The sequence below is a fragment of the Parus major genome, chromosome 20 (genome assembly GCF_001522545.3).
Source record: "Parus major isolate Abel chromosome 20, Parus_major1.1, whole genome shotgun sequence".
Taxonomy (NCBI): domain Eukaryota; kingdom Metazoa; phylum Chordata; class Aves; order Passeriformes; family Paridae; genus Parus; species Parus major.
Window position 1 is genome coordinate 1,688,611 of NC_031788.1, and position 12,212 is coordinate 1,700,822.

Sequence of the window (12,212 nt, forward strand, 5' to 3'; positions counted from 1 at the left end):
GTGGCTCTTCGTGACTCTGAATTTTCCCCAGCTGCCCCAGTCTGCACTGGTTTGTACTGGTTTATTCTCCCCGCTGCCCAGGTAGAGGAGCTCCTCTACCCCCGCTAAAGGACACGTAATGATTCACATAGACATGTCTCAGTGGTATGACATGAAAAAGAAAGTAACTTTATTTTCTCACTCTTGCATTTATAGATACTTGACAATGACCAGGGATTGGGTAATTAAGTTACCACTTTCCCATTTACACTAGTCATGCAAAACATCCATCAAAAGATGTTTCTTGGAATGAATGTGTAAACAACTTATGTTTTAGTTACTTTCCTGGGAAAGTAATTTAAACTATGAAAACAAGATCAGAAGGCTTAGTTTTCAGGGTGACATTTCAGCCTTTCTTCTTTAAAAAAAAAAAGGAAAAAGAAAAAAGAACAGAGAAAATGAACAATATTCTAAACAATCAAAAAGGAAAATAACAAAGAAAATAAACAATGTTCTCAACAATCAGAAGGCTCTAGTTTCAGGGCGATATCTCACCCTTTCTCTGTTACAGAAAAACCACAACAAAAATGAAAACATTTTCAGCATCAGTGTCTGCTTGTGGATGGGACATGGGCGTGATCACTCACGTCATCTGCATCTGCGTCATCACCCAATGGCCCATCCATTTGATGACTTTCAATTTGGTCACAGTCTCCGACTTGCTCGTTGCCGGATGCTGCCTTTGCGGTCGCCGGTCAGGACGAACACACCTTGCAGGTACCCAGTGTACCCCAGTGTCCGTGGATACACACACATACCCACAAAGTGATGAGGGCATAGGGACCTTCCCACTGTTTGGTGACTAAATTCCTCACTCGAACCTTTGCTCGAGGCTGATGCGGCTCATCCGAAGCCCACAATGAAAGGTGATGGATCAGCATGACTGGGTTATTGGAGTTCTGCGGAATTGTGAGGTGATTGAGGGTATATAAAGCTTTTCCCAACCAACTGGGCGGGATTTCACCCTGCATTCCCCGTTTTTTGCTTCCGTAGAACTTGCTCTAGTGCACCATGAACATGTTCTACAATAGCTTGACCTCTCAGAGAATGAGGGATACCAAACTTGTATGACACGCCCCACAACTGCAGGAACTGCTGCACCTTCTGAGAGGCGTAAGCAGGACCATTATCGGTCTTCAAAGCAGAAGGTATGCCAAAAACAGCAAAAGCCTGCCTCCAGTGGGCAATGACATCACAGGTCTTTTCTCCTGTGTGAGCAGAAGCCCACATGGCAGAGGAGAGAGTGTCCACACTGACGTGCACATACCGGAGCCAACTGGACTCGGCAATCTGTGTGACATCCGTCTGCCAAAGCTCCAAGGCCCTAAGGCCTCTGGGGTTTACCTCTGCTGGCAAAGGCACAGCAAGTGCATGGCAATTGTCACAAGACTCAACAATGGCATGGGCCTCAGCAGATGTCAACTGGAACTGCTTCTGCAAAGTATGTGTGTTCTGGTGGAAAAACCCATGCGATGCCTTGGCCTGAGCGAGCGTATCAGGCTGAGGTGCAACCCACGCCAGGTTAGCCAACTTGTCAGCCCTCGAGCTACCTTCTGCAATGAACCCTGGTAAACTGGTGTGACTCCTCACATGCAGAACATAGTATGGATGCCCCCGGGCCTGAATGGCACACAGCATGGTCTTCAGTAAATGAAACAAGGCAGGATTGCTGACTTCCTTCAAAACTGAATGACCCGACCGCTGGGCTATGTTGGCCACATAGGCAGAATCCGTGACCAGATTGAAAGGTTCCTGGGAAAATTTCTGAAATGCCATGACAGCAGCCTGTAATTCCAGACCCATCCTCATGACCTTCCAAAACTGCTATTCAGATCTGTCCTTCCAGGTAGCAATGGAACCCCGAACTGGCAGTAAAGACAGCGGGTCCTTGCACAGGCTCCTGACTTTTGCCAAGTCATGTGCAATGGTGCATCTCAAAAGGTTATCTCACCTTTTGGCATCGTAGCTGGTGCAGATGTCCTGTTGAGGAGGTGGCCCCTCCCTGGCTCCTAGAGGATGTGGCCAAGCAGTGCCACAGGCCCATCAGGGAGCAGTGGCACAGGCCCCGTGGATCCCTCGAGCAGCCCCGAGCTGGTGATGATGGGGGAAGGGAGGTGACAGAATCAGCCTGGGAGGGGCAGATCCCCATCCCTGGGCACCCCGGGACCTGCAGGGTTTAGAGACACACTGGTGAGCGGTGTGCAAAGGGGGGGTGCGGAAAGGGTCCCTGGGGTGTCCCCAAGGGGATGACAACCATCCCTGCCCTTGGCAGCACCAAGTTTGCTGTGACTATGGTGGAGGTGGCCCAGGGGTGCCCCAGGGCTGTCCCTGCTGAGTCACAGCCACCAGGAAATGGACAGGTCCCTTCTCGGTGTCTGTGTCCAGGTGAGGCATCACAGAGCAGGCTCTGACATCACAGGGAGTATATATGAAATCCCAGAGTGGGCTGTGACCTCAGAGTGGCTGTGTGACACTCTGATCTGTGCTGATCAAACATCACTGAGGGATGTAAGATGTCAGATCAGTGACATCACAGGGTGACTGTGTGACATCCCCAAGTGAACTGTGACATCACAGAGTGGCTGTGTGACCTCACAGGGCCAAGGACTGACATCCTAGAGTGGACTATGATGTCACATGAGAGCAGAATGACATCACATATTGGGCCGTGACATCACACATTGACCTATGAGACCATAAAACAGGATATGACATCACATGACAGCTCAATGACATCACAGAGTGGAGGTCTGTCATCATAGAGCAGACGGTGACATCACAGAGCAAGCTGTAACCTCGCAGAGTGGCCGGGTGACATCACAGGCCTGTGGTCTGACATCAGAATGCAACCTATGGCATCACAGGCACCTGTATGACATCACAGAGTGGGTTGTGACATCATAGAGGGGGGATGTGTGAAATCACAGCGTGGACTGTGACATAACAAGCAAGACTCTGACATCTCAGGTTTCATAGAGTGGGTTGTGACCTACAAGGGCACCTGCATGACATCACAGGGTGGCTATATGACATCACAAAGAAGGCTGTGACATCACAGAGCTGTGTATGACATCACAGGTTGAGGTAGGACATCATAGAGTGCCCTAAGACATCACAGAGCCTGTGTGTGACATCACAAAGTGAATGACATTCCAGAGTGAACAGTGAGGTCACAGGTTAGGTGAATGGTTTGTGACCACACAGAGTGAGCTGCAACATCACAGAGAAGGCTGTGACATCATGGGGGGGTTATGAGATCACAGAGCAGAATCTGTCATGATGGAGTGGATGGGCATGACATCACAGAGCAGGCTGTGACATCGCAGAGCAGGCTGTGACATCAGGGAGCTACTCTGTGACATCATAGAGTGGCTGTTCCACCACAGAGAGGACCTGGAGGTCACAAAGCACACTCTGACATGATAGAGGGGGAGCTTGTGAAATAAGAGAGTGGTCTGTGACATCACAAGAGCAGATCTGTGTCAGCACACAGCAGGCTGGGACATCACAGGGAGGTTGTGTGAGGTCACAGGGCGGCTGTATGAGGTCACTCCACCCCTGCCCCGCCTCAGTGACCTCCCCCTTACCCCCCTCCCCCAGGAAGTCCACCCCAGACCCTGCTGAGCACCAGGGAGCACTTCCCTGCTGTCCCCAGCACATGGCCAGGGACATCCCCTGGAAACACCCAGCAGCACTCACCAGCTCCCTGGGAACAACAGGGGACACCAGGGATGCGGCTACCCAAGAAACCAGGGGAGGCACTGGCCTTGGGAATTGCCAAAGCCTGGGAGCTCTGTGCTTCCCAAGGGCTTGGAGAGAGGAGGAGAGGATGCAGGAAGGAGCAGTGCAGGAAGCCTGAAAGCCAGAGATGGAAGGCTGGTGATCCTGGGTACATGAGGAGTGTTTGTGGGTTTAATGATGGCCCTGGTATCTCCTCCCACGCTCTGGGGATGTTTCAGGTGGAGGAACATTTCTGATGAGCAATGTGCAGAGAATGAGCTCTGGAACAGGTAACGGTGGAATTGCCCTGGGATGGGAAAGGCAGGAGAGGGTTCTGTTTCGGGAAAGGGAAGCTGAACAGAATTGCTGCCCCATCGTGGTGTTTCCCTGTTGGCAGCTTGTGGGGAGAGTGCAGGCTCTGCAGCAGACAGAGCGTGGTGCTGGGAGCACAGGAGCAGGCCAGACAAAGAGGGAGGTGAGCAAAATCCCTTGGCTTTTGACTTGCCTGTCTCTTGATACTGAAATTGATATGAAAACAAATTTTCTGACACCACTGGAAGAATTAGAAAGCAGGCATTGTTTATAGCAGTGCTGAACACACAGAGGACATCTCCTCCAATCAGGTGTCACAGGAAACTTTCCAACAAGGCATTTATTCCATTATGTTCATACATATTCATTCCAGGTTGCACATAAACATCACTTTCCTAGAAGTCATTTCCATGCATCTGCCTCTTACTGGAAGGCCTTTGGTGCAGGGTCTCTGCTCTAAAGGGGTCTTTTTGGATCTTTGTTTTATCAATAATGGGATGGGGCTACAGATAGGCACTTCTTGAGCTTTTTTATTCATCATCATTTCATTCATTGAGCATCAGCCTCATCAATACAAGGTGAAGCACAAAAGATGTTGAAAGGTCTTGCCATAACTGCAACAGCCAAACTTTCTTGGTTACAATGCCTTTTTAAAAACTTCCTAGCAAACAGCATAGTGATAAAAGCTTACAAGCCTTTGCTTAAGCCAATCATTAAAATTACACATACACTTTGCCTCTAACAATGCTAGGTTGTCATAGCTTAAAAACAATGGTTAAAACTTCATTATTAAACTTACAATTTTCTATTATCTTGCTTATCATATTTTCTAAGGCCTATCTCTACACAGCTCAAAATTACAGCCTTATTGTTTCCTGTCATTGAATATCTGCATTCTTGCATTCTTCTACTCTGAGATCTGCTTTCACACAGCTTCTGAGTTTTCTACCTTTCCTATTTACCACAATGAAATCTTCTCAACAGCTTTGTCAATTATTAATTACCTTGCGTTATACAGTGCATTTTTCCTCATCTAGCAAAACAGCATTACAAGTTTTCTACACAAGTTAGATCAACAAATGTTGAAACTTTTTATGTCCTGGGGTGACTTTATGATATTTGTATCCCCAATTGCCTGGTTTATGTTTTATGTTAAGTTCTGCACCTTTAAGACTGGCTCTGAGAGCAAAAGGGAGAGAAGAAGAAGCCACAATTTGTGTTGAGGAAAACATCACTCCCTGGCATCCTGCTCCTAGACTGTGGTGTCTGCAGCACGGACAGACAGCAGGACAGAGCTTCTCTTTTATGGTTAGTTAGTTTTAGCTAGCTGAGGCAGAGGAGTTCCCTGGACTTTTTATTCCTTTTTTTTTTTATCTGTTCAAACGTGCTCTGGACTGAAAAAAAACCCAGCCAAACTGTGACACCTCAGGCACCCCACCAGGGCCTTGGCCTCTGCACTTCCCAGCACCAGAGGGACTGATAAGAACCTGAGTGAGCTGAGCTACACCACATGAAAAGGATTTTTATTTTCCTGGATTTGCCATCTCATCGAACAGTGAGAGGTTTTATTGTTTAATATTATTCAATTTCTGTTAAATAAACAGGTTTTTTCCACTTCTCTACAAGGAAATCTCTTTTTCCTGAAACAGTTGGGGGGAGGGGCCGTTTGAATTTTGCTTTCCTGGGGGAATCTCATTTGTAAGTTCTCTCCCAAATTTGCCCTAAATTAAGACAAATACACTTAATATATTTTTTTTTCTTAATTAAGGCACTTTTTTTGCTTGTTTTAAACGTTTTTACTTTAAACTACGGCACTTGTAATGTTGCAAAAGATCTGGTCAATTCCAAGGACGTAAGTCAAATCCCATAGTAAGTGCTATTTCTTGATATGTTAAGTCTCACCTGTTCCAAGGCCTAGAGTAAATGCCTTTATCTGTGTCTACATTTGCATATGCAACCTTGGGATAAGCAGACAACTGCACAAGATCCCATGATCTCTCTATAAGATTTTGAGAATTCTCTGTAACTTCATTCTTACATCTTTTCTTGGACTACAAAGGCTTCCTTGATGGATCTGTACATCATCTGTCACACACACAGAAGTATACAAGGTACTACTATTAATATCACCACCAAAAACATCAATACATATAAACCTATCTTGCAAAGCTCTCTTAACAAAGGTGCAAAGCTCCATCCCTCAAACAAATTGTATTACCACGATCCATCATCTCTTTTGATTTGACATGTTAAAATCTTTCTGTTTTGTCTGCTTTTATAGATGCACTCGGAGTGCTCAAACAAGTTCATACAACACAACCCTTCAAATTCCTCACAACCATGTCCATGTGCCAGTAAAAGATAATCAATTTCTGCTCTGTTTTGTAGGGTGGCATGTCTAACACTGCGTATGTCTGTCAGCACATCACAGATTGCAATGGATGTGGCATTGGTCTGTTTACTCAGCCAACATCCTACCTGATCTAATTGTTTCAATGCCATGGCTGAAGTTAGTTGGGCTAAAAGCAAACCTGCTGAAACCCTTCCCACAGCATTATAGGGTCTAAAATTGGTCTTACAATTTTCTTTATATTGATAGGCAAACCTTTTTACCCTATGTTTTTTCTTAATGACTGCTATAGCACTAGGTGCTAGCACAGTGAGCACTCCAATACTACATGGACCACCTTCAAGGTGGAGGAACTTGGGAAGAACTTAATTCAATCTTACGCATTCTTTTTTTCTTCTGAAGAAATCCAGCTAATATGAGCAGCTGGTATAGGGATATGGGAAAAGGAGAACAGGCCCAGCCCTTAAGGGGAAGAAGAGGGGAAGACACCTATTGCTCAGCCTGATTGGAAACAGAACAATGAGGTCAGATGCAGAAACATGAGATACTATAGATCATTAATCATTAAAGGTATTTGGGAGGCAGTTCCTAGGAGTAGTAATGTGAGGTTGGCTTTTGACAGCCAACAAGAAAAAGATGAAACTCCCAGTGCTTGGTTAGCAAGACTGAAGTGAATTTTTCAATTGTATTTGAGTGTAGATCCTGAGAGGGCAAGTGCTAGTGAGAGTGCAATTTGTGACAAGAGCATAGAATGGCATTAGAAGAAAGCTGGAGAAGATAGAGGACTGGCAGGAGAAAAGTTTGAATGAATTATTACGAGAAGCACAAAAGGTGTGTTTCAGAAGGGAGGAGAAGAAGATGAAGTCAAAGGCAAGGACCATGGCTGCAGTTGCTAGAGAGTCAGGATAGGGAAAGAGGAGCAAAGAGGAACAGCTAAACAGAAAAGGGAAGAGACTCCCGAGTTGTACAAGGGCCCCTGGGAGGGGGAGTGTTTCTACAGCAAGGAAGAAGGTCACTTTGGAAAAAAAGAAAAAGTTCTTTCACTCAAACTATATCCTTTCGGAACTTTGGAGACACTGGACCTATCTGCCCCTGTATCAACTAAAAATTCATATTCCTCGCTCTGATGGCCCACTTCCAATTTTACCAAGGGTTCTTTTTTGATGTTTCATGTCATCCCTCAGAGCATAGAACCCTTGACACCCCTAATCATCACCTTTTAATATTTTCTCTAAAGTGTCTTGTTCCCTTGCTATGTACTCATCCTGCTGCCTTTTCTTACAAAACCTCCTAATATGTCCTCTCTCATTGCAGTAATAACATATTAATTCTGACCTTTGTACCTTTTTCTCCTCTCCATCCCTCCCTTCCTTTTCCTCCTCCTACCTCTTCAATTCTCTTCTGTCATCTCTTTTGGCTGCTCCTTTTTCTCCCCCCATGCTCTCTTTGGCCACCGCTATCATTATTTTTGCTTTCGCTTTTGTTTTCTCCTCTTCCCTCCTTAAATAAACTTTATGTGCTTCTCTCAACAGTTCATTCAACCCCTTTTCCTGCCAATCATCCAATTTTTCTAATTTCCTTCTTATATCCACCCACGCCTTGGTCACAAATTGTATTTTTACTAGAACCTGTCCTTCTGGGCTCTCTGGATCAACACTCAAGTATAACTGAAAGTTTCTTCTTAACCTTTCTAGCCACGCACTAGGTGTTTCCTCCTTTTCCTGGTGGCTATCGAAGGCTAAGTTTGCATTATTAGCTCTTGGTACCACCTCCCTTATACCTCTAATTATTAATGTTCTGTAGTCCCTCATATTTCTTCCTCCCTCTTCCTCATTAGGATTCCAGCTGGGATCCTGATTTGGAACTTTCTCCTCCCCTCTGGGGCCAATTCGATTTTCCCTCTCCCATATTCTCATTGCGGCAGCTCTAATCAATTGATTCTCTTCTGGTGGAAACAATATATTCAATATTGAATTCAATTCTTCCCAGGTATACACGCTGGGACCTAGGAATTGATCCAACTGATTAGAGATTCCAGTTGGATCTTCCAATAAGGCTTTCATCTCTTTCTTAAAGTTTCGTACCTCCGAGGCGGTTAGAGGGGCATTTACAAACCCTGTACTCCCTCTTGCACCCCCCATGGGTACTTCCCGCAATGGGAACAACCTTTCTGATATTCCACTTCTGTTCTCATTCCTTTTTGCCTGGAATCTTGTATTATATCTATGTCCCTTCCTCATCCCAACTCTGTTTATCAGAGACTGGGAGGGATACAGGGATGTTTGAGTTAATTGATTGAGAATCAGTCGATTGGGTATTTGGAGATCCTGATGGAACTGCAAGGATGTTAGGAGGGGGCACTGGTGGAGGAGTTAGGGTTGAAATCTCCATTGGTAATCTTAAAGAGGGTATCAATGTCACGGTGGAGACAACAGGGAAATTAGAAGCTCTGTATAAAGAAGAAGTGGGTTCTAATATTGGGTATGAGGATACAGATGAGGGTACCAGAGGAGCTTGAGGCAGCGTGGGGTAAGATGTTAATGGTAGAGGAGGAGGATGATGCACTATAGGTGGAGTTGGAGGTGGTGTGAGGTTTTCTAAGGGATCCCATTTCCTCTCCAATTTATCTTCCTCTCCTTTTCCAGACTCTTTAGTTACCTTATATACTTTAACCTCTCCCCCCTTCTTATCATCATAAAGCCAACAATTAGCGTATTTTATTTCCTCTTCATCTGATGTTTCTCTTAAACTTACATGCTTATTCAAGGCTAGACACAACCATCTCTCTCCTAACCCATACCAGGGACAAAACACTGGGCCCTCAGGAATGCTTTCTTCTGGCCATATTTCCGTGCAATATCTTATCATTTTTACTTTATCCAACTCCTTTAGCATTTCCTCCTTTTCCCACTTACTCAACATTTTCCCCAGTGAGCTATTTGGAGGTATTTCTCTTGGCACCCTTTCTTGTCTATTTTTCCTACTTTTACTCTTTCCCACACATTGCCCCATGTTGCCTTTTTATATATCAGAGTAGAAACAAAATGGCAGGCAATTGAAAATAATAATTAAATAAAAATACGATCTATGAATATAATTGGGTAGAAACAAAATGGCGGACAACTGAAAACAATAATTAAATAGAAATATAATCGAGTAAAAACAAAATGGCAGATAATTGAAAACAACAATTTAAATGTAATTGAGAAAAACAAAATGGCAGACAATTGAAAACAATAATTAAATATTAATGTAATGAGTAAAAACAAAATGGCGTACAATTGTAAACAATAACTAAATATAACTGTAATTGTGTAGAAACAAAATGGTGGACAATTGAAAACAATAATTAAATATGAATGTAATCGTGTGAAAACAAAATGGCAGACAATTGTGAACAATAACTAAATATAAATGTAATCAGGTAAAAACAAAATGGTGGACTATTGAAAACAATAATTAAATATAAATGTAATAGAGTAAAAAAAATGGCAAACAATTAAAAACAATAACTAAATGTAACAGAGTAAAAATAAAATGGCGAACAATTGAAAACAATAAATATAAATGTAATCGTGTAAAATCAGAATGGCGGACAATTGAAAACGATAATTAAATATAAATGTAATCATGTAAAAACAAAATGGCGGACAACTAAAAGTAGTTAAATAACAAAATTAATATGTCCAACCAACAAGTGACCTTCACAGCTCAAAATGGCTGCCTTCTCAGCGATATAGCCACAGTAACGAAATGGCCACCCTTCCAGCCACCTAGCCTATTATACAAAATGGCTGTTCTGTCAACTACCCAACCAGCAACGAGATGGCTGCCCTGCCAGCCACACAATCCACAGCCAGGGGATGATCTGGAGACTCTTGGCTGAGCCTCACCCCAGAACTACATCCCCTGGAGTGCTGAAACTACTCCAAATACTCAGCTTAATAACCAGTTACTAAATTAACCACACAATCCAATGTAACAACAAAGAACTCGCAAATGACCAACTCAAAATTTTGTCGCGGTTCTTTCAGATCTTAATGTAACAACAAAAGAACTTGCAAATGACCAACTTAAAACTTTTGTCGCAGCTTACAATGATAATCCTACAATGACAGGCTCTAAAACCATACCCTCCTAAATCCTAATGACTAGGAGGTCAGGAGGTCCTTGCCACAATCAGTGGCCCTTTTTCCCCTCCCCAGGGTCTCCGTATTGTGAGGTATGGACTCCAGTCCTTGCCCCTTATCTTAAGGGTTCCCTGAATCCTCTGTTTCCCCCTATGAACCCCAAAAACACTGGGTGAGGTTCCTAGTTCGGGGTCCTAACTCCCCAGGTTGTCCCTCAACCCTCGAGGAGCACAACCCCCGGAGTGAGTACCCCCTTTCTCCCCTGCCTAGAGAAAGGTTACCTCCCCACCTCCGGGTCCTAATTCCCCAAATGGTCCAACTCACAAAAACCTTCCCACCTGGTCCTAACAACCAAGGGGACCCTCCCACAGTCAGTGGCCTCTTCCCTCTTAAGTCTCCACACTGTGGTGTACAGACTCCGGCACCTTCCCGGCCTTAAGGGCTTCAGAGTCCTCTCCCAAACTTCCTAAGCTCAGGACTCTCAGTTGGGTTTCTGGGGAACCCCTCTCTCAGGTACTGTTCCAGGCTCTTTGGGGTCTCTAGGGGTCACCCTTCTCCCTTCTCTGGGTCCCTGGGGTTTGCCCGTCTCCCTCCTAGCCTAAGGGGGTCCCTCCCCCTTCACCCCAACACCTTACCGGTCAGGGTTGCTCCCTGGAGAGGGGGGGTCCTCCTCGCCGGGTTGTCACTCCTGCTGGTCTTTGGGTTTTATCAAGCAACCCTTCCATGGTCCCGACGTAGTCCGGGGTATATAAAAAGAAGATGTGCGCCACCCAAATCTGTGCTGCTCCAGGACCACCTCTGGGCGTGAATACCCCGGACGAGCCCCCAAAAACTTTCAAAAACATTCAAAAACAGGGTCTGGACTCTTGCTGGATGTCAAAAAGACAAGTAGCCAAACCTTCTATTTGATAACTCAAAAAAAAAAAAAAACAACAGGAATTGGAACCCAGGCTAGCCTGAATACCCTCAATTGATAACCCGGAAAGGAGAGCCCCCGAACACAGCTGTGCAAGAGGTTAAATATGGCCCGATCCCCAGGGGAGGGCACAACCCAGGGTCCAATGGCAGATCTCGGGAGGACGAGTGAGGAGAGGCAGTTACACTCTGAGGGACCCATGGGGATACAATGGAGGCAGGAATGTAACATAACCACCAATGAAGTATCGAGGCAGGAATGGTAGACATGAAGGGTCTGGAAGAAGAGGTGGGGTTTACAATGATGAATAGGGGGTAGGGGCAGGGTTAAGGTGATTGATAAAGAATGTTCAGGAAAACTAGGAGGGGTCTACACAACGGACAACTGGGGTCAAAACCAACACAGTTAATAGGGGGGGAACAAGAACAGACCAACAAAACCAGCAATTACAATCATCCAAACCCTAGTTTAACACTATATAAAAGAGTTCGTTCAAAACACTTCTAACATATTTATTATAAAATTAAAGAAGAAGGAGGTGTAAAATGGTGCTATGGGTGCTAAAATGCCTCAAGAAAGCACCAAAAAAGGCCAAGCACAACATTCCCCTCAGGCCTGGGCTGGCTGTCCAGCAGCTCAAGGAGAAGAGTTCTCCAGCAGCTCAGGGGAGCAGCAGTAGCCCTCCTGCTGATGCACAGCCTGTGGAGCAAGGGGTCAGTGGCCCAAATGTGTCCTTTGGAAATCA

General features: G+C 45.0%; 1 protein-coding gene across 1 annotated transcript; it reads right to left on the reverse strand.

Moving 5' to 3' along the window:
* Nucleotides 1-2,068: 2,068 nt before the first annotated feature.
* Nucleotides 2,069-9,013, reverse strand: LOC107213084. Its single transcript, XM_015647113.2, has 2 exons — nt 7,808-9,013; nt 2,069-2,206 (listed from the first exon to the last, which is right to left on the reverse strand). The coding sequence occupies exons 1-2, from the start codon at nt 8,659-8,661 to the stop codon at nt 2,083-2,085; spliced, it is 978 nt and encodes a 325-aa protein (XP_015502599.2). The 5' UTR covers nt 8,662-9,013; the 3' UTR covers nt 2,069-2,082.
* Between the last annotated feature and the right edge of the window lie 3,199 nt (nt 9,014-12,212).

Bases quoted from the DNA above. Each gene is read 5' to 3' on its own strand.
- LOC107213084 (XM_015647113.2), bottom strand. From the start codon at position 8,661: ATGAGGAAGGGACATAGATATAATACAAGATTCCAGGCAAAAAGGAAT. The intron at 2,207-7,807 runs GTAGGAGGAGGA...TAAACCCTGCAG, and splicing joins GACAGAAGAGAATTGAAGAG to GTCCCGGGGTGCCCAGGGAT.